Source organism: Lycium ferocissimum, chromosome 2, assembly GCF_029784015.1.
Source record: "Lycium ferocissimum isolate CSIRO_LF1 chromosome 2, AGI_CSIRO_Lferr_CH_V1, whole genome shotgun sequence".
NCBI lineage: Eukaryota > Viridiplantae > Streptophyta > Magnoliopsida > Solanales > Solanaceae > Lycium > Lycium ferocissimum.
Window position 1 is genome coordinate 65,303,665 of NC_081343.1, and position 26,072 is coordinate 65,329,736.

At 35.3% G+C, this 26,072-nt stretch overlaps 3 protein-coding genes across 3 annotated transcripts in view; 1 reads left to right on the top strand and 2 right to left on the bottom strand.

The window, feature by feature from the left end:
* The window catches only part of LOC132046849 (nicotinate phosphoribosyltransferase 2-like), a 64,116-nt gene extending 50,995 nt beyond the window's left edge, over positions 1–13,121 (top strand). The window contains exons 2-16 of the mRNA XM_059437648.1: positions 3,672–3,820; positions 4,154–4,301; positions 5,294–5,413; positions 5,530–5,664; positions 5,746–5,807; positions 6,536–6,611; positions 7,648–7,749; positions 8,628–8,744; positions 9,081–9,139; positions 10,963–11,137; positions 11,713–11,847; positions 11,919–12,017; positions 12,149–12,257; positions 12,595–12,707; positions 12,812–13,121. Coding sequence (XP_059293631.1) covers positions 3,684–3,820; positions 4,154–4,301; positions 5,294–5,413; positions 5,530–5,664; positions 5,746–5,807; positions 6,536–6,611; positions 7,648–7,749; positions 8,628–8,744; positions 9,081–9,139; positions 10,963–11,137; positions 11,713–11,847; positions 11,919–12,017; positions 12,149–12,257; positions 12,595–12,707; positions 12,812–12,889 — 1,665 coding nt within the window. The 5' untranslated portion in view covers positions 3,672–3,683 and the 3' untranslated portion in view covers positions 12,890–13,121. The remainder of the gene's footprint in view (positions 1–3,671; positions 3,821–4,153; positions 4,302–5,293; positions 5,414–5,529; positions 5,665–5,745; positions 5,808–6,535; positions 6,612–7,647; positions 7,750–8,627; positions 8,745–9,080; positions 9,140–10,962; positions 11,138–11,712; positions 11,848–11,918; positions 12,018–12,148; positions 12,258–12,594; positions 12,708–12,811) is intronic.
* A 42-nt stretch (positions 13,122–13,163) lies between these two features.
* LOC132046851 (DNA polymerase alpha catalytic subunit-like) overlaps positions 13,164–26,072 on the bottom strand; it is a 20,406-nt gene continuing 7,497 nt past the window's right edge. The window contains exons 13-32 of the mRNA XM_059437650.1: positions 19,315–19,434; positions 18,894–19,217; positions 18,538–18,630; positions 17,983–18,101; positions 17,791–17,863; positions 17,650–17,706; positions 17,472–17,564; positions 16,843–16,965; positions 16,654–16,751; positions 16,509–16,554; positions 16,157–16,270; positions 15,920–16,003; positions 15,711–15,824; positions 15,461–15,550; positions 15,299–15,375; positions 14,636–14,852; positions 13,991–14,044; positions 13,784–13,903; positions 13,609–13,683; positions 13,164–13,492 (exon numbers count right to left, since the gene is read on the bottom strand). Coding sequence (XP_059293633.1) covers positions 13,346–13,492; positions 13,609–13,683; positions 13,784–13,903; positions 13,991–14,044; positions 14,636–14,852; positions 15,299–15,375; positions 15,461–15,550; positions 15,711–15,824; positions 15,920–16,003; positions 16,157–16,270; positions 16,509–16,554; positions 16,654–16,751; positions 16,843–16,965; positions 17,472–17,564; positions 17,650–17,706; positions 17,791–17,863; positions 17,983–18,101; positions 18,538–18,630; positions 18,894–19,217; positions 19,315–19,434 — 2,238 coding nt within the window. The 3' untranslated portion in view covers positions 13,164–13,345. The remainder of the gene's footprint in view (positions 13,493–13,608; positions 13,684–13,783; positions 13,904–13,990; positions 14,045–14,635; positions 14,853–15,298; positions 15,376–15,460; positions 15,551–15,710; positions 15,825–15,919; positions 16,004–16,156; positions 16,271–16,508; positions 16,555–16,653; positions 16,752–16,842; positions 16,966–17,471; positions 17,565–17,649; positions 17,707–17,790; positions 17,864–17,982; positions 18,102–18,537; positions 18,631–18,893; positions 19,218–19,314; positions 19,435–26,072) is intronic.
* Positions 24,171–24,701, bottom strand: LOC132046850 (DNA polymerase alpha catalytic subunit-like). Its single transcript, XM_059437649.1, has one exon. The coding sequence runs from the start codon at positions 24,601–24,603 to the stop codon at positions 24,220–24,222; it is 384 nt and encodes a 127-aa protein (XP_059293632.1). The 5' UTR covers positions 24,604–24,701; the 3' UTR covers positions 24,171–24,219.

Below are 26,072 nucleotides of genomic sequence, written 5' to 3' on the forward strand. Positions count from 1 at the left end.
TCATATTTTATATCTAATCAAATATAACCCGGTTAAAAAGCGTCAAAGAAATCAAATCATATTTTTTATTAAGCCACATTTTCAAATCCAAGATTTTTTAATCTCAATTCAAATATATGACCTTTCAATTTAAATTAAAAGTTCAAATAGTTTAATCTTTCTATTTAAATTCAATTTTTTAAAATAGCATACTATCTTTTTTCACATTAAAAAACATATTCTTTCTACATTAAAGTAAAATTACTCAGATAACACAAAAATTATATTTATATTATTTTAACTTTAAAAAATTTAATTGAATTGTATAAAAATAAAGCTAGTGTAAATTTTTCCTCTGTATTTTGAGTTATTTATCCTTAAATATGTAATGTGTAATTTTTGGTATTTCCATTTCCATACTATCAAAATCTTGTATTTCTCATGAAAAAGATATAGAATTTCATTACGATAATATTTATTTTAAAACATTACATTATTACTCTTATTTTTTATTTTGAAATATTATATTATTAGTCTTATATTAAATATAATATATTCTTAATTTATTTCATGCTAAGATATAATTCCAACTTGTCATGTTAATATCTAGCAATATATTAAACTAAAACTCTAAAATAACTCATGTTCAATTTTTTTTATATTTTAACTTTAATTTTAAAATTTATCTGTAGATTTAAAAAAATCATCTTTTAATTCAAATTCATTTAGATTACACGGTAGCTTGTTTCTTTACCCCTTTTTAATCGGGTCATATTTGATTGAGTATAAAATATAAATTTGATTAAATTAATTTGATGAGTTAAATATCTCTATTATAAAAGAAGATGGGGCTTTAATGACATGTCAACCAGGAGAAAGGATGCTTTTGAAGTGTTTAAGTACTTTTTGAGAAAAATAGTGATAGTTGAGTGATTTTATTGTCCTAGACGAAACACAAGTGATTTTTATAGGAAATTTCTTAAAGGAAAATTTACATGTCATAACCACTTCTAAGAGTTATTTATGGATTATAACTATCTTTTGCTATAATTACATTCTGTAGCTACATTTTACATTTCGTAGTTACTATACATGAGGTGCTATAGCTGGAGTGGTCATTGGGCATGTGCTTAGCCCTTGCGAGCCCAGGTTCGAATCCCGCTAGCCACATTCTTTTAGAATTACAATTTCATTGTATTTTCGTGTTTTTAAATACTATTTATCAACTGTAATTTAAAAACACGGAAATACGAATTCAAAAGCGTAGCTACGGTTTGTAAATCGCAAACTTAAGCTATATATTGTGGCCTTATAAAAGATAGCTATTTATGTAAATTACTCTTTTTAAACTACCGTGTTTAACCCCATTTTTGGAGTTCAAAGTTCATTCAACGAAAATGCCTACCTTTTTTCCTTGTTCTTTCTTTCTTATTTGGCGTGTAAATAATGAACATTGAAACCAAGTATATCAAACTTCGCCACAGTAAAATTCTAATATGGGAGGATACGAATAAAATTGGAAGTTGTTTGGTTCAAATATTCTCCTTACTAAAGCGCGTCAATCAAACAAAAGTTTAAGACCAGAACTCAAGTGATTCCCACTTAGAACGGTCCTCTTCATTTTTTTTCCTGTATAATGCAGAAAATTGATTTGCATCTCATTCTATAAAGAATGGACTGAAAGGTGGAATTTCGTCGAACTGTTACCTTCTCAAAAAAAAAAAAAAAAAAGGTGGAATTTCGTCGAAAACTGAAGTTGATTGACTTGTAGCAGTAGGAAGAAAAATTCTAGTCTAATCACTTAATTTGAATCATGTCGATTGACGAAGAACAGGAATTAAGTACTTTGAACGTGTCAATTTGGAAGGGAGAAATGGGTTCGAGACAATGTAATACTATAAAATTTTCTTAATAGCACTGTGCCAAGAAAAAAAATTAGAAAAGGCATAAACAAAAATAACCTTAGAAAACAAATAGGAAATGTGTTTAACCATCTTACTTCGTTCTCATCGATTAAGTATTTAAGAATGTGTTTAAATTTGTCTTATTTCATTTCGCTGTTAATTTTGAACAGATAGAAATCTTGTTGCTCAACGCTGGCACTAGCCAAGGAAACAGAGTAACAGACAAAAGAAAAAGAAACGAAAAGTAGTGGTGTTGATCTATTGCAACCTTGTAATTGGAAGAATAATTAATACCCACTGGTCCTCTATTCCTTTTTTGTGATGAATGGAAAAAATAGGATAGGTCTACATTCGGCAAAGATATTTGGTTTTCCTTTTTTTTCCAAAATTAAAAAAAGCTCTATTATATTGGGGGCAAGAAACGAAACAATGAAAACTTCGGGGATGAAACTTATCCATTTCTAACTCTCAATTTTACGCAGTTTTCTTGGATGGGAAACATGTGTCATGGTTACAAAATAATGATTGAGATTTAATTAATCAAAGTAAAGTCTTAATCATGGTTATGATGTATACTATGTACCAAAAATAACTGAGCAAAGATTAACTTAACATATAAAAACTAATTATTGGAAGTTTTGAAATATAAAAAGAGGAATTATTGGAAATTACAAACATTTATAAGGAAATATTTGTTAACTTAATTATGGTTAAAATCTTCTTTTGGTTAATTAAATCTCAATCATTATTTTTTAACCATGACACATGTCTCTCATCGAAGAAAGAATTTGGGGAAAATTGAGAGGAGCCCCATCCGAAAATTCAATGTACTGTGCGAGAGACTTGTATAACTAAATTATAAGCTTTATAATAAGAATAAATGTTACGTCTTAATCTCAAATAAATTGAAGCAAGTTGTATGAGTTCATACTAATATTATAAAAATTAGAAATACTATGTATAAGCTTTTATATATCAACAAATTTCTCCCTTTTTATGATAGGGAGATATAATTTCTCTTACATGCTTAAACATTTTTGTTTTTTTGGAAACAAAATATTATATTTTCAGGGAGAAAATATTTACAAAGTCATTCCAAACGCTCGAGAGTTGGACAAATGCCCCAACTTCTAGTGCAACTAAACACAATACACAGAACAAAACATCAATGATTCACCGTTCTTCAGCTCTTGCAATACTTTTACAGTTTTACTAATCTAGGTTTTTTCCCTCCTTTGCAAGACACATCTTGTACGATTGTTTTAATGACCACATTAGCTGCTCTCCTCTTGTTTTGGAAAATTCTCATATTAGTTACCTAATAAATATCGCTTAGAGAATTTATTTTATTCATTATGCCATATATTTTTTACGCCAAAGTGGGTATAACCAGAGGTGAATCTGACTTTATTAAAAGTTTATAACAAACACTACTCACACCAAAACTTAAATAAATACTTAAAGAATATAATATATAATATAATAAAGAAAGTAGAAGACTAACTAGTTATGTGGACTTTCTAGTTCAAATCTTTGACAAAAAGAAAAAAGAAAAAAGGAAAAAAAAAAAGACTTGGCAGTCCAAGTAACCCAAAAAGAAAGCCAAGCCGCCAGGCGTAATTAAGTGAAGTACGCCTTTTCAGCATTCTCTAAAGTTATAAAAGGAAAAAAGCAAAAGCAACAACAATCCGATCTAATCCTATTCCTTGGCGCACTCCTCCTCGTCTTTGTTTGTAACGGTCTCAACAGAAATCCTCTCTTCTTCACCGAATTAATATCGACTGCTTTGGATTGACAATTATGGCTGAACCTAATGGCCGGCCTGCCAGTATTGATGGACCGACTAATCCTATGGTGACACCTATTTTAACAGATCTCTATCAGTTTACTATGGCCTATGCTTATTGGAAAGCTGGTAAACACAATGAACGAGCCGTGTAAGTATTCATTTCCTTTGATGTTCTACTGTGATTCATCATTTACTTTATTGTAAAAATTTATGTCTCATTAACATTTGAATAACTTCTACTCACTCTGCCCCAATTTATGTTTCACAGTTGAAGTCAAACCTGGCAGTGGATTCTGACATGGAATCTTTAATTTTTTTTTTTTAAAAATAAAATTTACATATTTGGAATCTAAGTAAAAAGGTACTACTATAAGTCATAATACTTGACAATTCAAAATATTTGAAAGGACATATGAAAAAATCCCTTTTTCTGAGCAAGCGGATTACGCGGAAAGTTTATGTGTTTGGTTATATATTTCAGGTTCGACTTGTATTTTCGGAGGAATCCGTTTGGTGGTGAATATACCATATTTGCTGGTTTAGAAGAGTGCATAAGGCTTATTGCTAATTTCAAATTTACTGAGGATGAGATAGCTTTTATCAAGTCATCATTGCCCGAGTCATGTGAGGTAAAGTTGTTATTAATAAGCTAATATGGTGCCATAATGTGTGATTCGGTTAGCTCTTATGCTGAGATATATCGATTCTGCTATCTGAATTAAGGTATCATGTGTTCATATGTTTATCCTCTTGTCCTTTTCTGCTATCCGCTGTTTTTGGATCTTTCTAAGGTTATTATTCGAATCTGGTGAGTAAAATTTGGGAATAAATGCTTTCTTGATGCGCTTATAAAACATTAATGTAAAATGCATACATGAGAGGAAATGGTAGGATTGAAGGCTCATTCTGAATCGTCGACTTTAAATGTTCTGCGGGCGACATATAAATGTGTAACTCGATAAATTGGGAAGAACGATTCTTCACATTATTTTGTTGCAGATAGTATTTCATAAACCTAAATGCTTGAAAGGTTGAGGGCCTTATCTTTCTGCGTAATAGCAATAAACTGAGCATAGGTATTAAGAGCAAGCCTGAACAGTTGTGGTTTTGTCCAATTAATGCGACTGTACACCTTCTTCTTTGGGAAGTCCTGTCCTATGTCATGGACATGTCATCCCAGTATGTTTGAGAGAATCAAGCTGCGACTTCTGATGTTCCATCTGGTCATGCTTTTATACTACTTCATCGATTCCATTTTGTTTATTCACTTATGACTTGGAACAATTTTTAAACAGGATATTAGTGCGCGCTGTTCAATATTTGTTTAGGAAAACGCGGGCCCATAGTTTGGCTTTTGTCTTGAAGACAAATAGATTAAAAGATAAAAGTTCAATTGGAAAGTGTAGAAGTAGGTCTTTAATAAAACTTTTGTGGTATTTAAAATGTATTAAAACTTTTGAGTTATTAAAAGTGAACTGGGAAATCAAAAAAGGGAAAGTAGTATAAGCATTTGGGGAATGGAGTACCTCTTCGGGGAATATATTTCTTTGTACTTAAAGAATTTTTCAACGCTGAGATTTGTGAGTGCTTGACTATAAGCATATTTAAATGGATTATGTAGGATGGCTTCTATGAGTACCTTCGAAGACTTGACTGTTCAGATATTGAGATATATTCTGTTTCTGAAGGATCAGTAGTCTTTCCCAAGGTACCGCTGATGAGGATTGAAGGACCAGTTGCTGTGAGTCCCATTAACATAATCCTTTGTTAGTGCTTGTTTTTGAAGCATCTCAACAGGGATGTCTGTTTCATCAATGTTCATCTTTAATATGCTTGATGATTGCTTGTGTCTCAAAGGTGGTCCAACTACTGGAAACTCCATTCGTAAACCTCATAAACTATGCATCACTAGTTACTACTAATGCTGCAAGACACCGTTTCGTGGCTGGAAGGTCCAAAATATTGCTTGAATTTGGGCTTCGGAGAGCACAGGTTGTTTATCTTTCCTTTTGCTATCTTTCAATTCTATATGACTTGCAAACTGTGAACAGACTTTTGTACCTTCATGATTAGGGTCCTGATGGTGGTATATCAGCATCAAAGTATTGCTACATGGGGGGATTTGACGGCACAAGGTGATTCCGTGTTTATTTCACTGTGTCTTCATAAAATGCATCATCTACTTATCTTATTGAGATGTGAATTCCTAAGTTCATTATATTTTATTATAAAATTTAGAGACTCAAGAGCTAGAAACGTCATAATTTCTTTCAATACGTAAAAAGGACATTCTATAAGCTTTTCCAAAAACGAAGCAGGCCATATTAGAAAGGATCACTGCAACTGTGAGTCACATGTTGTTTGATTCTTATTCAAGGAGCACGATCACACGGTTGAAAAAAGAGTAGGATCTTGATATGAGGGTTTTAACATCAATACAACAACATACCCAGTGAAATCCCACAAGTGGGGAGTTTTAACATCAATAAACATCATGAAAATGCACATTTGCATGTCGCTGCCATGTCAGATAAACTATTAACAGTATTCCTTTTGCTTTTTCCGATGATAGAACTAAAAATCAATCGTTCAAGGACGACTTTTATCCACAAGATGGACAAGTTCACTTGATAAACAACTGTGGTGCATTTTTACATTTGAATGCTGCATTACTGCAACTTAATACATTCTTTTTTTTTCTTCCTGGTTATGTTTGTCATTTTATTGATAAGAAAAATACTGCTTCTTTTTGTTAGTTAGAACACTGAGATCCCCTTCATTTGCTTTTGGTGTTCTGTTTCTTTTATCATAATTTGTTTATGATAAAAGCCTGAAGGATCACTGTGTTTTTGTGATTTGACAGTAATGTGGCAGCTGGAAAGCTGTTTGGAATCCCACTGCGTGGAACACATTCACATGCCTTTGTTAGCTCATTTCTGGTAGGTGCAACCTTCAGAACAACTTTGCCTTCCCTTGAAATAAGTCAGACCTGTTCTGTCAAAGTGCTCTGGCAGTTTGTCTGCCCTCTATATTCAAGACGATAATTTCTTAAAGACCTAGTCTTAAGTCAGATCATAGTAAGAAACATGTCTTAGGCTAGTCAAATGCTCCGTTCAAATTCCCATTTTAGTCCTTTTAACAAATGTTAGTTTGTCTTCAGTTACCAATCTAATATTATTACAGTACCATTTTTCATTATTACAGTAATTTTGAAGGTATAGTTGCCACATCTATTTGCATTCTGGCCAATGTCAATGCAGGCATAATCATTTTTTCTGTAAACATATCTGATGACAATATTGTGAATTTTATACAAAAAGACGATTTTGGTTGTTAAACAAATTACTTGAACTCTCTAATAGAGTCATTCGCTGTTGTAAGTGGAGTGCAAGTGCTTTGTTCTTCTTATGGCTCCATATGTATTGATAAAGTACATAAATGCTTGTATATACTCAATTGGTTAAGTGACAATTGTAGTTTCTTCCTCAATGTCATCGAGTGGCATCAGTCAATGCATAATTGCACATAGCACGATTATGAGCTCATATTCAATTATGTGCATTGGAATGGAAAGCTTAGAGCTAATTATCAGTACACGTGCGATCAAATGATTTTCCGTCCTGACTTATCAAGAAACACAAAAATAATAATCTTTTGTCCAAACTTCAGCCACAACCCTTAGTAGACGAGTGAGTTGTAATTTGTGAACTCGTTAGGTTATGATTTCTTCGTGGATACTAATTTCAAGTTCTGTGACTATCAATTGTTTTTTCGTATGCACTTTCTCTTGCTTCTTTGTGAATATGAAGACAACTAAACTGACTATTCATTAATTATCTATTCTTGATCAAAAACTAAACTAACTATTCAAATGTTGATCTCTACATGCCTAGTACTTCTTTTGCACTGGGCTATGCATTTAACGCTCTACTTGCTTGATGTCATCTGTTATCTAACTTCATCCTTATAATGCAGAGCCCAGATGAAATCATAGACAAATCACTTCAAAATCATGATGGCTCTAGTGTTTGTGAGGATTTTGTTAGTCTGGTACAGACATGGCTTAATAAATTAAAGGTATTTTCTCACTTAAATTCAGCTGCTTATCTCGTTCATTTGATGTACTGGTTGGATCATCAAAATTTTATTGAACTCTCTCATTTGGTGTATTCTTGCATTCTGATAAATCATACCATACTGGTTCTCTCTATTGTTATCACCTCTTTCAATTCATATCATTTAGCTTTGACTTCAATTTCACCTTCCATTTCTATTATACTGTCCAAACTCCTAATCTTCCTTACCAAACCTGCTCAAAATTCACACTGTCAGTGTCAATGCTTGTTGGTGTTTAATAAAATTGGCCTTATATAGAAAACCTGATGAACTCTATGGTCCCTATGTAACCATTTAATTGCCAAAAGGGAGTATGATGTATATATTCTTTCATTTAATTCTGCTTTATCCACTAGGTATAGCTGAATTCATAGCCAGATTACTGGATATGTGCCTAATGTGTGATCCCCAGGGTATGGTTCTACCGAGCAAGTTGTGTCCTCTCAGGTGATTTGTGCGTGCAGAGGTAGCCAATGATGCTAGGTCGTGCCCCTACCTTCCACCCCATAAAGGAATAAATAATGCTATTGGGGGGTTGCATGCCATTACAGAACAGAATCTACATGTTTTTTGTGATTGATTACGGTGAAACAATTTCATGAATTATAGTCTTCTCAGTTCTCTGACAGTGATGCTGGAAAATGTATCATGAATCTTTTGTGGGCCTTCCCTTAATTCTGTTCAAATTAAAAAACCCTTAGAGCATCATTAGATTATCTCCCTCTTTGGATGTATCAAGCATTTGCTAATCTATCAGTATAGGGCATTACTCTAGAATCTGCTTCTTTTCTATTTTGAGCATGAATATCATTGATGTGATGACTCTTTGATCTTTTCAGTGGTCACACTTATTAGGTGGAATTTTCAGTGAGACAAACCAAAGTGAGTTAGCAGCTTTTGCCTCATATGCACTTGCATTTCCTGGAAGCTTTTTGGCCCTTGTAGACACTTATGATGTAAGTACAACTTGTGGACATGCGCTTTGCCTCTGTATTCTGAGATATTTGGCCTGGGCATCTAAAACTGTGCACATGTAGTTGGTAGAGTAAAAACTTAGTCAACAATCTACTTTGAAAGAGAAAAGTTTCAGTGTCATGATATTTATGTATCAGGCTAGGCATATAATCTATTTGTATTTGAAGTTGGAAGTGAAATTCAGCTAATAATATTGTTTCTATTGAGTTATAATTATGCTGCATTCCCCTTTGTTCTTCGTTTACAATGTGCTTCTGCACTGGTCAACTTTTTTGGTTGGTATTGATCTTTTAGAACGTTTGAATATACTTTAACAGGTCATGAGAAGTGGTCTTCCAAATTTTTGTGCAGTTGCTCTTGCACTTAATGATTTGGGGTAAGCTGTTTGCCTAATGAGTTCCATTTAGATTGTAAAATTGCTTTCCTTTCTGCATGTCTCGGCTCCCCATGTGATGTATAATTTTTTGGAAGGTTTAGTGTCATAATAATCTCAGGGATTATAAAGGATATGCCAACTGGAATTCCTAATTTTTCAATCATGTTAATATGATAGTTTTAAGCTTGTGTTATTTTGTTTTTACTTCATGAACATGTAGGTTGAGAAACATGTGCCCTTCCTCTCAGTATTTTCATGATGACATGAAATTATTTTTGCTAATTATATATGTATGGACCTGACAAGGGAGGATAACCTAGTGGAAAGGACTCTCCACCTTCAACCATGAAGTTGGAGTTCAAGTTACCTATGGAACAAAGTAGTAATGGGCCATTATCGACTCCTGGGAAGAAGGGGTGGAAGGTAGGGGCACGACGTAGCATCATTGGCATATTTGGACCTCTTATTTACAATTGATATTTACTTATCAAAAAAATAAAAGACATAGTTGGACCTCTTATTTACAATTGATAGTGCAGAAACTTTCTATTTCATAATTACACAGGAGCTATACATTTTTTTAACTAAGAGCTCAATATAGATATCTCCTCCTCTTGTCCTAATCAAATACAGTCAGACCTCTCTATAACAGCACCCGCATATAACAGCACCTCTCTATAACAGCTACTCCCTCTGTCCCAAAAAGATTGTCCTCCTTTCCTTTTTAGTCTGTCCCAAAAAGATTGTCCCCTTTCTATATTTAGAAACAATTTAACTTTTTGAGATGATTTACAGCCACACAAATATCTAAGGCTTGTTTTGGACCACACATTTCAAAAGTCTTCCTTTATTTTTTAAACTTTGTGCCAAGTCAAAAGCGGACAATCTTTTTGGGACGGAGGGAGTAAGATTTTTCGGAACCGATTTTTTATGTTATATTTTACTAGTCTATAACGGCATTTTACCTATAGCAGCAACGACCAACTTTACAACGGTACGCTCTTTGTAAAATTACCCCCCATATAACAGCTATTTTTTTTTTTGGTAATATAATAATTAACCATCTTTATAAAAATAGAATATCTATTATTACCAATAATAAGTGTAGAGATTTTGATCAAATATTTAATTTGATACAATGAAAGTGCTAAAGAAGAACTTGAACCTTGTTACTTGGACCGGGATAGAAGATTCAATGGTTCAACTCTTAGATTCCTTCAAAGGAAAGCAATTGGATACCGGTTTGCTGAAAGTTTGGACGCAAATTTTCGTCAATTCAAGTGTTATATCACAACTAAGAGATTAGAATCTACGAAACAAGCTACAATTCTAAAAGAATTTAATTTTCAAGTAGATTTAAAATGTGTGCCTTAGAGCTTAAACTTTATACATTTATGAATTTGTTGAAACTATATTAATTTTCTTTAATGTTTAGTTAGTGAAGTATGCATATCTTTGAGATTTAAAATTTAAATAATTTTGTTATTTTTTATAACAATAACAAATAAAAATTAGATTTTATGCATCTTTTTTGCCTATAACAGCCAACTATTATTTAAATGTCAAATGCTGTTATAGGTGTATAATAGCTATTCTCTTTAACTGCCAAAAAATTTTGGACCCAACAATGCTGTTATAGAGAGGTTTGACTGTAAATTTCTTTTGTGAGCAATGTATTTCTTTAAGCCTGAAACTTTACTATCTTTAAACTTGTCTGTTTCTATTTTCTTATGGTAACTTTCTAGTGTATTCGCTTTCTCTTTTGCGCCCATGCCTTCTATATTTTGTTTTCAGGCTATTTAGCATTACATACTATTATGCAGGTATAAAGCAGTGGGCATTAGACTAGACTCTGGTGATCTTGCTTATCAGTCATGTGAAGCTAGGAAATTCTTTTGTGCTATTGAGAAAGAATTTGGATTGCCTGGTTTTGGAAAGACGAATATCACAGCTAGCAATGACCTTAATGAAGAAACGCTGGATGCACTAAATAAGCAAGTAAGATCATGAGGATCCTCTCACATACTGCTACTGTCTTGTAGCTTGAATTCTGAAATTGGCTTAAATATGACTAGCTCCTGCAGGATTGTTGTGGACACAAACAGTTCTACTAGAAATAAATTCATAAATCATGACCTCGTACTGGTGGACAAAAGCATGTCCCTGTTCACTCATAGTTAATGGGAAGGTAGAAAGACCAAATCTTTGCCGACGTTGGAATATGACGTGGAGGCATGAATTTTCTACCTAAATTGATGCCTTCTCATGTTAGAACCCTCAATTTAATTTGAGTTTATAACTTGAATGTTGGTTCTCTTGCCTGTTGACTTTCATTTTTCTGCTTTAGTAAAGCTACATCAAGAAGGGAAGCCTTGGAGCAACAGTAAAGTTGTCTCCCTGTGACCTATAGGGGTTCGAGCCGTGGAAGCAGCCACTAATGCTTGCATTAGGGTAGGCTGTCTACATCACACCCCTTGGGGTGTGGCCCTTCCCCGACCCTGCTAATGCGGGATGCTTTGTGCACCGGGCTGCCCTTTAGTAAAGCTACATCAACTAACTTATTTTTTATGCAGGGTCACGAGGTTGATGCATTTGGTATTGGAACTCATTTAGTTACCTGTTATGCTCAAGCTGCTCTGGGTGTTGTTTTCAAGTTAGTTGAAATAAACAATCAGCCTAGAATCAAACTTTCTGAAGACGTATCAAAGGTCTGCTGAAGCTATTTAGATTCATTTGGCATTTAGATTCAGTGCGGAAGTCCATAATTTCTTGTTTCTAGGTCTCTATTCCATGCAAAAAGCGGTGTTACAGATTGTATGGCAAGGAAGGATACCCCCTTGTAGACATAATGACTGGTGAAAATGAGCCACAGCCTAAGGTGATTTATGAGGCTTGTCTTGCTGAGTTCCTAGTAGTTCTTCCTTGGTCAATTTTAATTTTAGAAATTTGATAAATTTTGTGGGTACAAGGAAACAGATTATGGACAATTTTTTTCCTCCAATTTGACAGGCAGGTGAACGAATTCTGTGCCGCCACCCATTTAGTGAATCTAAAAGGGCATACGTGGTGCCCCAGCGTGTCGAGGAGCTTCTAAAGTGCTTTTGGCCTGGAAATTCAGGTGAGAGTTGTTATAACTCAATAATACCAACTTTTTAGTCTGAATTATTTAATTTCCATAAAAGCATGACCCTACTTTTCCGTAGATTCCAAAATATGGACTGAAGCCTATGTCAACTTTATTAAGTTCCAGTGTCCAGTGAGACTAAAAATTGACTACTTCGGCTTAGAACTGCCAGAAAATATATTTTACAAAATTATCCTGTTTGATCGCGTTGAAACAACCAAACCGATTTTAAGGAGGCTTTGATGATTACATAGTGAAACCTTCCGTATCAGCTGCTCCTAAAGTTCATACACAATGTTGACTAATGGATGTTGGTTTCTCATTTCTGAAGATAAAACAAGAGAAGATCTTCCTCCGTTGAAGGAAATCAGGGAAAGATGTATTGAACAACTGGACCAAATGCGACCAGATCACATGAGAAGGCTGAACCCAACACCATATAAGGTAAGTACCAATAAGAATGATTGGTACTCATTCTCATGTCATAGCTGGAGCATTTTTTTTTTCTTTCAAATTTTGCTGGTTTTGATTTAATTGTTGTTGTGCAGGTCAGTGTGAGTGCAAAGTTGTATGATTTCATCCATTTCCTCTGGCTCAATGAAGCACCAGTTGGGGAGTTGCAGTGAACCATGAATGAAAAGTTGAGGACTTTTAACAGGAAATCTTTCAAAAAGAGTCTTCAGGGATTTCAGCAATGTGTGTCTTTTTCCTCATGTCGACTAGAATTTTACATAAAAGTAACCAACCAAAGGAAAACACTTTTCTTATTTATTTTTTCTCAGATGTTGTTCCGAGTCCATTGTATAAGCTTCCCTGGAAGTTTGTAAAGGTCAATAAAAGTGCGTATCTTCTTCCTTAGCTTGATTCTTTCTTTTCATCTCAATTAATGTGTAACCCATGGGCACAGAGAATAGTTATGATTAAGATAACTTCAGTGACTACAAAAAGTTTCAGTTGAATAATTATGGAATTTCATTCTTCTTAAATTGCTCAGCTAGTTGGTTGCTTGTTACGATGCCAACTAAACATTTTTTCTTAATAATTTACGCGAGATATCACAATGTTGTACAGTATTAGCCTTGCTAGAATGAGACTGTCAAGTCTTTAAGCTGCACCCACGCGTAGGCACATCTATCCCGGAACTTCTGTACGGTTGATGCTGCTGCTTCAACCACGGGCCGTATCCTAGCAAGCTCCTTCTCTACTTGTATCCTCATGTTACTCTCTACCTGCCACTCGAATAGAATATTTCTAGATTAGCAATTTTCTCAATGGAGGCAAAAGTACAAAAACAAAAAAGGAAATCTCATTTTGACGAATTCACACAGATTGAGCCAGAGACAACCTTATCAATGCAGCGTACAGTGTCTAAGACGTAGCAGAAATAAGCAAGTTGTCTGTAAAGATCTGCTTCCGTGTACTGCCAGGGTGGGTTTATGCAAAAGTTTTATCAGTAACCAACTAAAACAAACACTACAGGTTGACTAAACGGAGGAACCAAGCTATATCAGAAAGCAAACCTGTCTTAGTAAATGCCCGTTACACCGGGGATAATTTGGACAAACAGTTCCTCTCTCTGAGTCCCCAATTACTCGCAGGTTCAGGCGACGAGTTGTGTAGTTGCAAGTTTCATCATCGCACTGAAAAGAACAAAAGCGTTTAAGTAGACAGTTGCTGTCTAGCAAGCTCCTTAACAGCAATAGCTGTATAAAATTTGAAGCACGTACCATCATCACTCCTTTATAGTATGTTGAAATAAAGCCTTCTACTTGCCTTTTAACCTGTCAATGATGACATTACAACATGAGTCAACAGAATACATGCATCAATCAGCCTGTGTTTCCTTTCTTTTTCAGTCAATAGAACAAGAAAATAACACAAAGCAAGAAATATCCTTAAAGAAGTGACAGTTATTCAACACAAGGTGATATAACTTTAAAAAAGATGGCGATTGCCAAAACAAAAGTGAAAACGTGGAAATGAAAGGTTGAGCGCTCAAGAAAAATGAGATTCGTGCCAAGTAATCACTAATTTGGGGGAAGAAGACATGACACCAGGAGACAACCACAGAAGTAAGGTTTTGAATGAGAACATTTAGAGATGCGATGGTGTAAGGTTTTGAATGAGAACATTTAGAGATGCGATGGTCTTGTAGGTAACTTGGTGTAATCACATGGCAACCTAAAGGCTGAGAGCACTTCATTGCCATCTATAGTCAGACTGAGAATGAAATCAGGTCAGTTGGAAAGAAAAATAGACAGTACTAGGACAGTTCTCCATGATTACATGTTTAAACATTTTAGATGACAGAAAGCAGACGACACAAATAGTTAACATGATTGTGTAAGGAACAGTTGCAGGTCAAAACGTACCTGGTTTACTATCAACGCCGATGATATATTCCCCCCATTCTCCTCTGGGCATTTGGGGCAGCTAAATCTTTCCCAGACTTTGCTGGCAGCCCCTTCTACTTGCAAGTCTACTGGCTTTTGACTAATTGATGAACATATGGAACTAAATATAGGTGCACACTCAAAAGAGCCAGAGCAGCTGGGGCATGTCAAAGTCAAAGGCTCACAACCCCGATATCTGCAGAAGAAAAATATGTTCATATAGTTTAGAAGATAGCATACTAAAATGTAACTAAAAAACTGTGGGAAGTTGGAGGAGAGAGGTGAAACAGAAAAAGAAAGTGTGAAAGGAAACTGATACCATAAAGAAAATTAGAACAAAAAAGGAGTTCAATGAAATCAGAGAGAGATTGAGGAAAGACTGAGATTGCACGAAAGAATAACTAGGGTGAATTAAAGTATATGAAAGGAAAGCATCTTCAACCTGTATTAAAGATAAAAGGAAAGCTAAACTTGTTATTTCCTTTCAGTCAATTGCTAAAGCTCATTTTATTATAACTACTGAAACGATTGAGACAAAAATGTCACTTATGCCCCCAAAAGACGTCTCTCAAAAAGAAAATTCATGATCATGCATCGAGTTAATTAAATTGTTAGAAACACTTCTTTGAAAGAAATTGATACCTCTCTTCATCGTCTGCTGCACATAAAAGCAAGTTTGAGGGATCATCGTTGGCAGCTTCACTTGATTTATTTTGGAACTGAAGAAAAAGTTACACCATTATGGTATTTGTCAAAAATTATGCCATGTTAAATTAACATCAGTTTTGAAAAGTTGATATTTACCTTGGATGAATCTAGTCCCAAGCAATCAGCCAGACGTGCAGGGCTAGTACCCTGAATTGATGCACATAGACGAGATATTACAGGATGTATCTGTGACATTGAAAATGGTTCACAGTTAGGTGGAGTCACAAAATACATAGAAACCAACATTAGCCATTAAAAATTGAAGATCAAAATAAGTAGACTGCAAACATAGAAACCAACATTAGCCATTAAAAATTGAAGATCAAAATAAGTAGATTGCAAAGACCTGTTGCGCAAGGTAATAATCAATGTCAACTATCCAGTTTCCATTGTCTTTTTTCAGTTCATCTGGATGTCTTGCCCGCTGAGCAATCCCCACAGAGGTACTTGAACCATTCCCCTGCAAATGTGTGTGACAACTGCATTTTAAGACAACAGAAACCAAAATAAAAAGATGGATATCATCGCATTGATCATTAATAATAGGAAATAAACCTGCTCACAGCAGATGACATATGGTACTGTATCACCAGCAGAGCAACCAGTAACATAGCCACTTCTCTTCAACCTAAGTGCTACCTACAGAAGATGTAGAGGATGACAATGTTAAATCTTAGTTTGAAAGTAAGCTCTATGGTGACAAGTTGACAACATAGAAAGGCAAAAGCAGAGATGATTGGCGATACAGTTCCTTAGTCTGAGACACGAATTGATCAAAGTTTTCATACTTACTTCAACATGAGGCTGACTTTTAGCATCAGGATAGGCTTCAGGTGGTTTAGTCAATGATTTGGTGATCACGTATTTTTCCAGCTCAATTTGCCCATTCCTCATTTCCTCCTGTACCTGCAGTAGAGAACAGAGAAATTCAAGGATAATCACAGTAAATTGGTATTAAGACCAGTTCACAAAAATAAAACTAAAATGAGTTGATTGCCTCTCCAGGTGCTAACAATAGCAGGACCTGGAATTACTGGAATTCTCAATCCTAAAGAGTATAGCCTATTACATAAACTAAACCGCGTTCAATATGAAAGGTGCACAGCTCCTGGCTTATGATTTTCCATATCATTGAGAATGTTACCTTCATAAGTGCATTATGTATTGATTCAACAACATCTTCACAGGACCTGCAACCATTATAGACACATAAACTATTCAGTACTGAGCAATCACATGTATGAGGATATGAAAAGAAGAAAGAAGAAACAAGTTCACAACAAAATTACCCGCCGGACAGTATTTGGCTCAAGCAGAAATCTCCCAACTCCTTTGACAGCAAACTCCAGTCACGACGCACCATATCAAGACCTTTTTTTTCAATAACCTAAACCAAAGAGTCAGTAACATGGAGTAGTTAGAGAATTATTTCAAGAAGTTCAAAAAAAATTCAACTTCAAGTAACATGCAATAGCTACCTCATAGGGTCTTCCGTCCTTAAACTGCACTTTTACAGCTGCATATTTCTTTTTCTTGAGAAGCAGCATTCTCTTGTACAGACCATCAAGATCAATCTCTAAGCACCTATATTTCTTGTTAACCTATAAAAGAGGAGGTACTTTCACGTGATGAATCCTAGTTGATTAAGAAGAAATATCATATTTTTTCTTTGTAAAGAGATATTAATTTCATGCAAAGTTATCTCAACTTTGATAACTACATGTATAAATAAATTGAAAAAAAAAAAAGAAAAAAAAAATGGTAATGGGAGTAGTTGTCCTATATGTATAAATTCAAATAGGGCGGATCTTTACCCAGAGTAGAGCATAAACCATCCTGAATAAGAATGTTAGTTTTTTGTATACTATAATATAAATATACCACATTGATTCATTAAGTATGGATGAATATTCCATTGATGTGGAAAAGTCCAGTATCAATAAATCTGATTTTGTGTATAGACAATTCTTCAATATCTTGTTCTTTCGCAACAAAATATTTTCTTTGTGCATCAGTTAAAAGTCAGAAAACCTAGACAAATTCTCCTGACAATTATACCAGTACATGCAGATCTAATTCGGGAAAAAAGTGTGGAGCCAATACCAACCTCTTGAATGACTTTGGCTGCTATTGCTTTGGATTTTCCGATGTCATCAAGTCCACTATAAATCATAATTGAATCTGTGTCACCATAGATAACCTGATTCATAAGAGAACAATGGGTTCAAGGGACTAATTTAACATCTAAGCAGGATACGCAAACAGAAATTCCATGAGAAGAAAACCTCAAGGTTAAGTGAAGTCTGAACTAGGTCAACAGTACTCTGTAGAATTTCCCTTCCCTACAAAACAAAATAGAGATGTCAGACTGCAGTCATAATATGCTTAAATAAAACATACAACAGCTTAGGAAGGGAGCTTCCTACTTGTGAGGTTATAAGCTCTGCTAGTGACTTCGCATAGAATCTTGAATTGGAGAATCCTAGGCACCCATACATACTGCAGTAAAATTTATCACCTCAGGAAAAATATCTCCAATAATATGACAATTGATGATGATGCATAAAGTAGCACAAGTATATACAATCAGTGTGTGTATATAACAAAGACAGTTAGACCTGTTTGCTGTAAGCTTCAAAGCTTGTTGTTGTATGTCAAACTGTTGGGCCTTCAGGCCAGATGCTGTTTTTAACCATGACTTAACCATTCTTCTCCTCTCAACCAAATTCTTAAGCAACTGCAAAATTTACCACAAAAAAAGTCATGAGTATGTACCACCTTCAAGAATTGTCTAGAACTGCTTGATTACTTGTATCTGCAAGTGACCATAAACTTAAAAGAAGTCTAGATTTAACCGAAGAAAGACCAGCTCAAAGTTCGATGGAATCAACAAATTGATACAGTATATTGTGAAAAATCAACAAGAATTCTCGTGCACATATTATGTGTATGTCAAATTGTGCTTCAGAGCAAAACTTCCAGCACCAAATAGTCCTTTAAAATCTTGGGATGAATTATCCTGGTATGAACTTAATGCTTATAGAAGATCAGGAGATGCAGAAGTGGTTGGTTTAATTATATTGCTCAGAAGCCAATTGGGAAGATTTGCTATTTAGGCTCAAAATTTTACTCAGGAAGTTATCAAAATATGCAATCGAGTATAATGTGCTTACCTCTGGTAAAAGCCCCGTTCTTTTACTAGATGGTAAGCGAGGAACTGATCCATCCAGAGACCTTTCAACTGTTGTGAAACAAATATTGTATTCCTAAAGAGGAAAAGAATAAAAGAGTAATTAAATTATGAAGCGTGCAACATCAGATGCAAGTATTTACTATTTAGCAATTGACATCACTTGGCAATAAATACTAAAAATATGGAACCTTCCAACCTAGCTAGCACTTAATCACATTGTCGGAAAGTCAGGTAATGCTACCCCTTTCTAAAGAAAAGAGGGCAGGGAGGAGAAGGAATGAAGGGTAATTAATGACAGAGGGAAGGAGAAAGATAGATGTATTAATAACAACTAACCTGAATAATGGAAGGGTATAGACTGTTGAAGTCCAGTAGCAGGATGTACTTATCATATAAACCTCTTTTTGGCTCCAAAACTAATCCACCAGAGTAGGAAGGCCCCTTTTTTGCTTTCCCATGGTCGACATCCGGAATCCCGCTTTCAACATTTGGATCATCAGCATCAAGGGGATCAGTTTCTTTTCCCTCATCACCGTGGTTCAACTTTCGTTTTGTAATTTTAGCTTCTTTTGCATGAGAAGAATATTTGTCTGGCACTATGAATTTCTTAGCATGGAATGCATGCAACAAGAGGTACTCTACTCTTTGGGCCCTAGCACCCTGAAATAAAATTTAAAAAAATTAGCATTCACATGTCCCTATAACATTCACAAAGTTTGGTCTCATGAACATGAAGCAGGTTTTTGCAACAATTCACCTGGAGGGTTTTCCCCCAAAGATTACCACTGATATTGGTCAACTGACGAGTTAGGGGAAGAACACTTAAATGAAACATGAGTTCCATTGATAACCATGCATCAGTTTCTCCGCATTCAATCTGCATAGATCACGAATGCCCATTAGGATGCTACTTAGAAGGCAATATCAGTTCTGTGTGTATTAGAGAAAACTATTAGGTCAGCAAACTTCATTTCAGAAGGACGAGACAAGGTCCAGCCTTAAAGATTAACTAGAAATGGAATTAGTACATCCGGAGATGCAAAGCAAACTACTCCATGACAATCTGTTAGCTAAAAGATCATGCTTCTAGTTTATTCATGTAATGTTAATTGCACAAAGGTGTGCTTATGTTATATTGCTTCAACATGTAAACTCCATTCCTATTTTGTTTCTAGCTGTTGAAAAGCCCATTAGCAGTAATTTTCGTTGGTTATGGAGTGGTACATTGTATTCTAAATGTTCAGCAAGACAATAAATGGCACAATGCAGCTGGTCCATCTATTATGAAATGGGTAACACTTAGTTTTATTGTTGAAAGCAAATCCCAAAACTAAACTACAAATAACTCTCTCTATGCTAATAAAATAAGAGCAGTTGGATTAGAAAAATTGCTAAATTAGAATCGGAACCTACAAGTTCCACAAGTGAATCAGCAGCCTGAAACATTCGAGGCACATCGTGGGGAGAAATCTCCTTCCTATCTTTGTTCAGTTGATTCTTCGCAAGTTGTGTCAATGAATAACTAACCTGAGAGGGAATATAGTTAAACCAATGGTTACACATGTCAAAAAAAAAAAAATTATGCAGCTATCTCAAAAACAGCTCAATGAATAGGAACTCTACCTCTTTTAATAATTCACGTGAAGATAAAAAGGTGTCACATAGGAGACGCCCAGCAATACAAGACATGATCCCTGGACTTGCTCCTGAGCCAAAAATTGTACTGCCCTTGGTAAGCTTTGGCATGACAGAACGCTTAAGGCGACCTATCTTTGACCACATAATGCTTGGGACTTTGCAGGCCTGCAGAAATTGCAAGAATACATAGCACCGGAGGAACAATAAGCAGGCAGCTCAATCCCAGATTGTATACTGAAAACCTTTAATTTCTTATTTCTGAGATTACTGCAAATTCGTCGTTTTTGTTTAGAGCTAAGCATTAATCGGAAAATTCTCAATGCCCTTGGTATAAATAGGAAGACAGACTAACTATGACGAGAAAACAGTGAGTGTAATATATTAAGATTCAAAATAGAAATGGAAGATTCAGAAGATCCTGTATTCTATAATTTTTCAGAGATCACTACGATGGAAGGTGGAATGTATAAAATATACACAAACCTGAACTCTGTGAAGAAGAACATCCAAGTCAAAGCCAGATATATTATGACCAATAAGCACGTCACTGTCCAATTTATGCAACTCTAGCATCAACCGGTTCAATAATGCCCTTTCACTGATTTCAAATAGAGAAAGTGACACTTCAGTAATGCAAACGAGAAACAAATAAAGGTATAGGCAATAACATAACTTCCCAATGAACTTGCCTGCTTTCAGAAATAATAACATTTGATCCAGCTTTTGCATTTCTCTCTGCTGTTTCCTTTGTAAATCCCATAGGAAATATGCCTCCCTCAAGCTTACGCACAACAGTAAAATGAGAAAGCATCCCTGGCTTTGTCCATTCAGATGTTAACATGGGCGTATCAATCTGCAAAATCAACATATGCTCTGTTTCGTGAAACTTCAAGGAAATTCTTGTCGAGCAGTTTTCACATCAAGCAGACTAAAAGTGTCCTGTTTTTCCTTTTGCCCAGTACCAGCTCTAACATTTTTATTTCGTTGATACCGAGCAAGGATATTTATATCAAAAAAAGTGAAATTCAGTTTTACCACATTAATATGTGCATATGCGTGTGAGTTGCATCTATGGGTGTGAAAGAAGACGACACGCCCTGATACATTAGAATGCAACTTATTACGTGATTATGATACAAATACTGTTTCACTTCAGTCTTCATACAAGTAAATAATGTAGGGCACTTTATTAGAGACGAGGATCTATCGGAACAGCCTCACCTCCCAAGGTAGGGGTACGGTCTGCGTACACTCTATCCTCGCCGGATCCCACTTGTGGGACGACCTTTGGTATCTTTTTGTTGTTGTTGTTGTTACTTTATTTGTGAAAATCATGTGCATCATACAAGATCTACCAAGCCAAAAAATGCCTAGTAACTAACCCAAGAAAATGACCCAATGAAACCTGATAGATCCTCTGCAAGTGAGGTGGCATTCCCTCGACCTGACTTACCATAATATTTACTTCATAACACATAATCAGGTAGAGCATAAATTTCTAGAACTGATGCACGAAACAATTACAGATGGCAACTCAGGCAATAAACATGGCTGAGGTCCATTTAAATTTTTAAACATGGAATGAGTAAATAACCATCAGAAGATCCAATAATTCCTTTATTATAAAAAAAAGAGAGAAAAATTGCCTCCGATATCCTAAAACCCAATTGTATTTGATCAGACCGTGATTGCAAAAGTAACTAGCCCCATGGACTTTACCTTCGCACTCTGACAGCAAATGACAGATGCAGAGACAATTTCATTTATATTTTGTTTTTCGTTGATGATAGTTTTCAGATTTATTGCTGTAACAACCACTGGAGGAATCTCAGCAATATAGGACGTGGAGATTTGAATGTCTTTTGGACTATCTACAATGACCTCGAATTTACACCAGCTCACCTGTGCAGAACAAAAAGAAGCTCAGAAATATAGACCAGGTGAACCACCTGAAGACAGGGGATGTAAAGTTGCTTTCATGGCCTTACACGTTGAGCATTAGGACAACTAGAGAACTTCAAAATTGATAGCCATGAAGGTCCTTTTATTTTTCTCTTGATCAGGAATAACTCCATCGCACTGCATATAGTAAAGACTGGTTGGATAACCTCACATAGACTCAAGAGATCCGAATCAAGTAGAAGTACTAAACAAGGAAATATCCAAATATTGATGATAATGAATGTTCGCGGAGAGGGGGATGAGGTCTTTATGTATAACTGATGATTCATAGCTGGAGCCACACTCCATAGAGAAATAAATGCAAATTTCAAAATGTACTATTGGTCTTGAGCTCTTTCAGTTGATACTTTCTATTGAATAATGAAGCACCCCGTTGAATTGATACGAAAAGTAGTCGCCTTTCAATTAATCTCTTTGTAAAGAGAGATATCATACATGTTAGGAAGCTTGTAAACTAGAAAAATCATCCAAAATATACTTGGAATGAGTACACATGAATGTATAGCATGTAAACTAGAAAAGTTGGTGGAAATGTACCTGGAATGAGTACCAAGCAAGGCACTAAAGTTTTCTCCCCTGAGATCTGATGGAAGTGGTGGATCCTAGAATGAAAGTTCAAAACAGGTAACTCGAAGACATGACACAATGTAACATAACAGAGGAATCTGGAATATAACTTGAACTTGGAATTACAGAATCCATAATGTTTGGCTAGTGTAAGTTGTATATAATGTTCTAATCAATTAGTAATACATAAAGAAATACAAAATGTACCTTGAAAGGATAGTTAATCTTAAGGACAAAATTCTCCCCGAGGTACATCAGATCGTTCAAATGCATAATTTCTCTACAAATGTAGCAGAGGAACGCAATGAATAACAAAAAAAGAAAAGAAAAGAAAAGAAAAGAAACAAATAGCATTGCAAATCGCTGTCAGTAAAATTTACAGAATACAATTTGCAAGCAAATTACACTTCAAACCTTCACTGGTGACATGCTGAAACTTGAGATGTTATGTTCTAGTAGCTTATTTCTAAACTCAGCCTTCAATCCTGATGCCATCTCCTGGAGACAAATTTGGGAGGGAGCGGGTGAGTAAATGGCAGTATGTAGAATAAATTCAAGTACATGAAATGAGAAGGCATTTCAAGAGATTACGTGCAACTGACTGAGGAAGGCAGAGGGAGAGATTTGAGACTCTTCTACATCTCTGGAGAGCTTTGAGGTTGTATCAGTACAAAATACAGAACCATTTGGGACCGCATAAACACATCTTTGCATGTTCTTCACAACAATACAGCAACTATCGTATGTACCTCCAACTTTCACCTACACTCATATAACAGTATTCATCTGTCAGCTATCAATTTAACATATTATTATATGCTGGTCAATTGTCACTTTATCATACAAACTTCCCAAATCCCTACACAAAATAAAGTCCTCTAAGCAACATTAGGCTGTATAGTGGTTATAATCTTCAACATTGAAGCACTACAAGTATGTTCATTTTACTTGTTCATAGGCTAATAGCAGCAAAAAAGGTCCAAATGATGGTGCACTTATGGCTAAAGATAAGCAAATGGTTTCCAAACATAAGTGCAAGCACACGTTTATCAGCAAAGTTTACTCCAAACAGACACACAGATTTTCAGAAGGTGTCACTTGTCAGTAATGACTCGAGCTCATTTAAATCAGTAAAGAGAAAGAGTACATAAAGCAAAGCCTTCGAAAATTACCTTCCCGAAAAGATAAATATTGCCAGCATTTGGACCATAGAGCTCTTCCATGGGCATCAAGTATGAAGAAAGGCAATGATCCATCTGAATCCAACAAAAAACCTGTTTGTCTTCATCTAGTTTTGCCCCAGATTCATTGCAGTTCGAAACCCCGCTGCCTGCATTCCTTAAAGCCTGCCATTCAGCAGTAGCACTCAAGCCCGAATCCTTTTCCTCTTTAATTTTTGCATTTAGTGCAAACACCTTATTTTCCACCAAGGGCTCTAATTTCACCTCAGCACAATTTACCACATTATCATTATCCCTCGTTTCCACATCAGCATCTAAAACCTCACTATTTTGGTAATCATTGGCGAATCATTTCCTTCATCGATACTAATTTTAGGTAAGCCACCGAAAATAGACTCACTATTTTCAACAGTAACACTCTTGACTTCCTGTCTAACCATGAAATCAAGGTTATTATCAGCTACAGCCTTCTCAGTTTTGACAGTAAACGAGTTGAAATTAGCAATTGAACTCCTCGAAGCATGCAATGAGTTAGAATTTGAATTTCCCCTTCGCCTTCGCTCTCTGTCAGCCTCATCAGGAGCAAATTCAGCTATAACATCATCTACAATGCTATCGCACGACAAATTCCTTGTCGTCTTATCGTCTCTCTTAAACACTGAAGAGGTAAACATACTAGAAATCCTTTGCTTACCCATCAATGCCGCAGCAGCTGTAAGTGCAGCTGATGGCTTTTTTTTGTAATTTGTTGCTTCTTCTCCGATGCCTTCCTCTTATTCTTTGGCCTCTCATCCTCATCCCCGATCCTTCTGTTGGAAATAATAATTCAAAGTTGATTAGGATTTGGTATTTTAATTCATGTCCAGTTAGCATCTATAGTCAAATTTATATAAACAAGTTTTCATGTTTTGAGTTCAAGTAGATTTCGTACTATTAGAAATAGTGGTGCTAGTAGCTATTTTCATAGAGTGGAATTGTAGAAAATATTTCAGATATTGATAGTTAAAAAAAAATGGAAAATTTTCAAAAATGTACAACTTTTGAAAATATTGCCGCACTGTTAATATTCAAAATTATACAACATTATATACCTAAGAGGGAAAGCATTATCGTAATGTATCAACCTTGTATAAAGTGTATAATAGGTCTACAACAAGCCCAGTATAATCCCACCATGTGGGGTCTGGATGTTTATAAACTAATATGTTGAAAATCAGGTGTTTATACACAAACGTTATGAGCTACGTGGCGTACATATTTTCAAATATAGACATAGAGCGTAATTTTCTCATTCCTTCACCTTCGGGTGATGACACGTCAGCAACTGACCAATACTCTTCCTGGCCTTCATGAAAGTTGATTAGGTCATCGTATTTTAATTCATGTCTAGTTAGGATCCTATAGTCAAATTTCTATTGGAATAATTGTTTTGAGTTAAAGTAGATTTCGTAAATTATAAAATAAGGTGCTGCTAGTTATTTTCATAAGTGAAATTGTAGAGAGCTTTCAGATATTTATAGTTAAAATAAATAAATCGCTTTACCTTCGGAAGATAACACGCCGGCAATGACCAATCCTCTTCCTGTCCTTCATCTCCATACCCTAATCCATCATCATCAACAATAAATCCCTTAGACGCTTCACGCCGCTTAGCAACTATGTCGTTATACCTCGTCGTCTTCGACTATATCGTAAATCGGTTCATCTATTTTGATCTGAAAACCGGTGTTATCAGTGGGACCGGCGATTACCGGTTCGAAGAGCTTTGATTCGTTCCAGTGCTTCTGCTCTTTTACTGACCGTTGGTTTTCTGACTCGACCGCCTTCCTTCCACTACTGTTGGTTGCTCGTCCTGAAAGACATTTTTTTTGTGAATGTGAGAGAGTTTTTTTCACTGAGATCTGGAAACGTAGGGATGGAAAAAAATTGGGAATGATAGTGTTGATGATGAGGGAGATAAATGGCAGGAATGTTTTGTTTCGCCTTAAATACTGTGTGCCCTATTGGGCCTCAAAGTTCAAAATATTTGGACTGGACTATAAAGACATTTTTTTTCGGTTTTCCCCTTTTTTTAATTTTCTTTTATTTCTTTTCTTTTACCCTTTTTTTTTTTTCACTTTTTTTAAGAAAATTTTTTGGAATCCCCCTTAAAACCCTTTTTTCATTT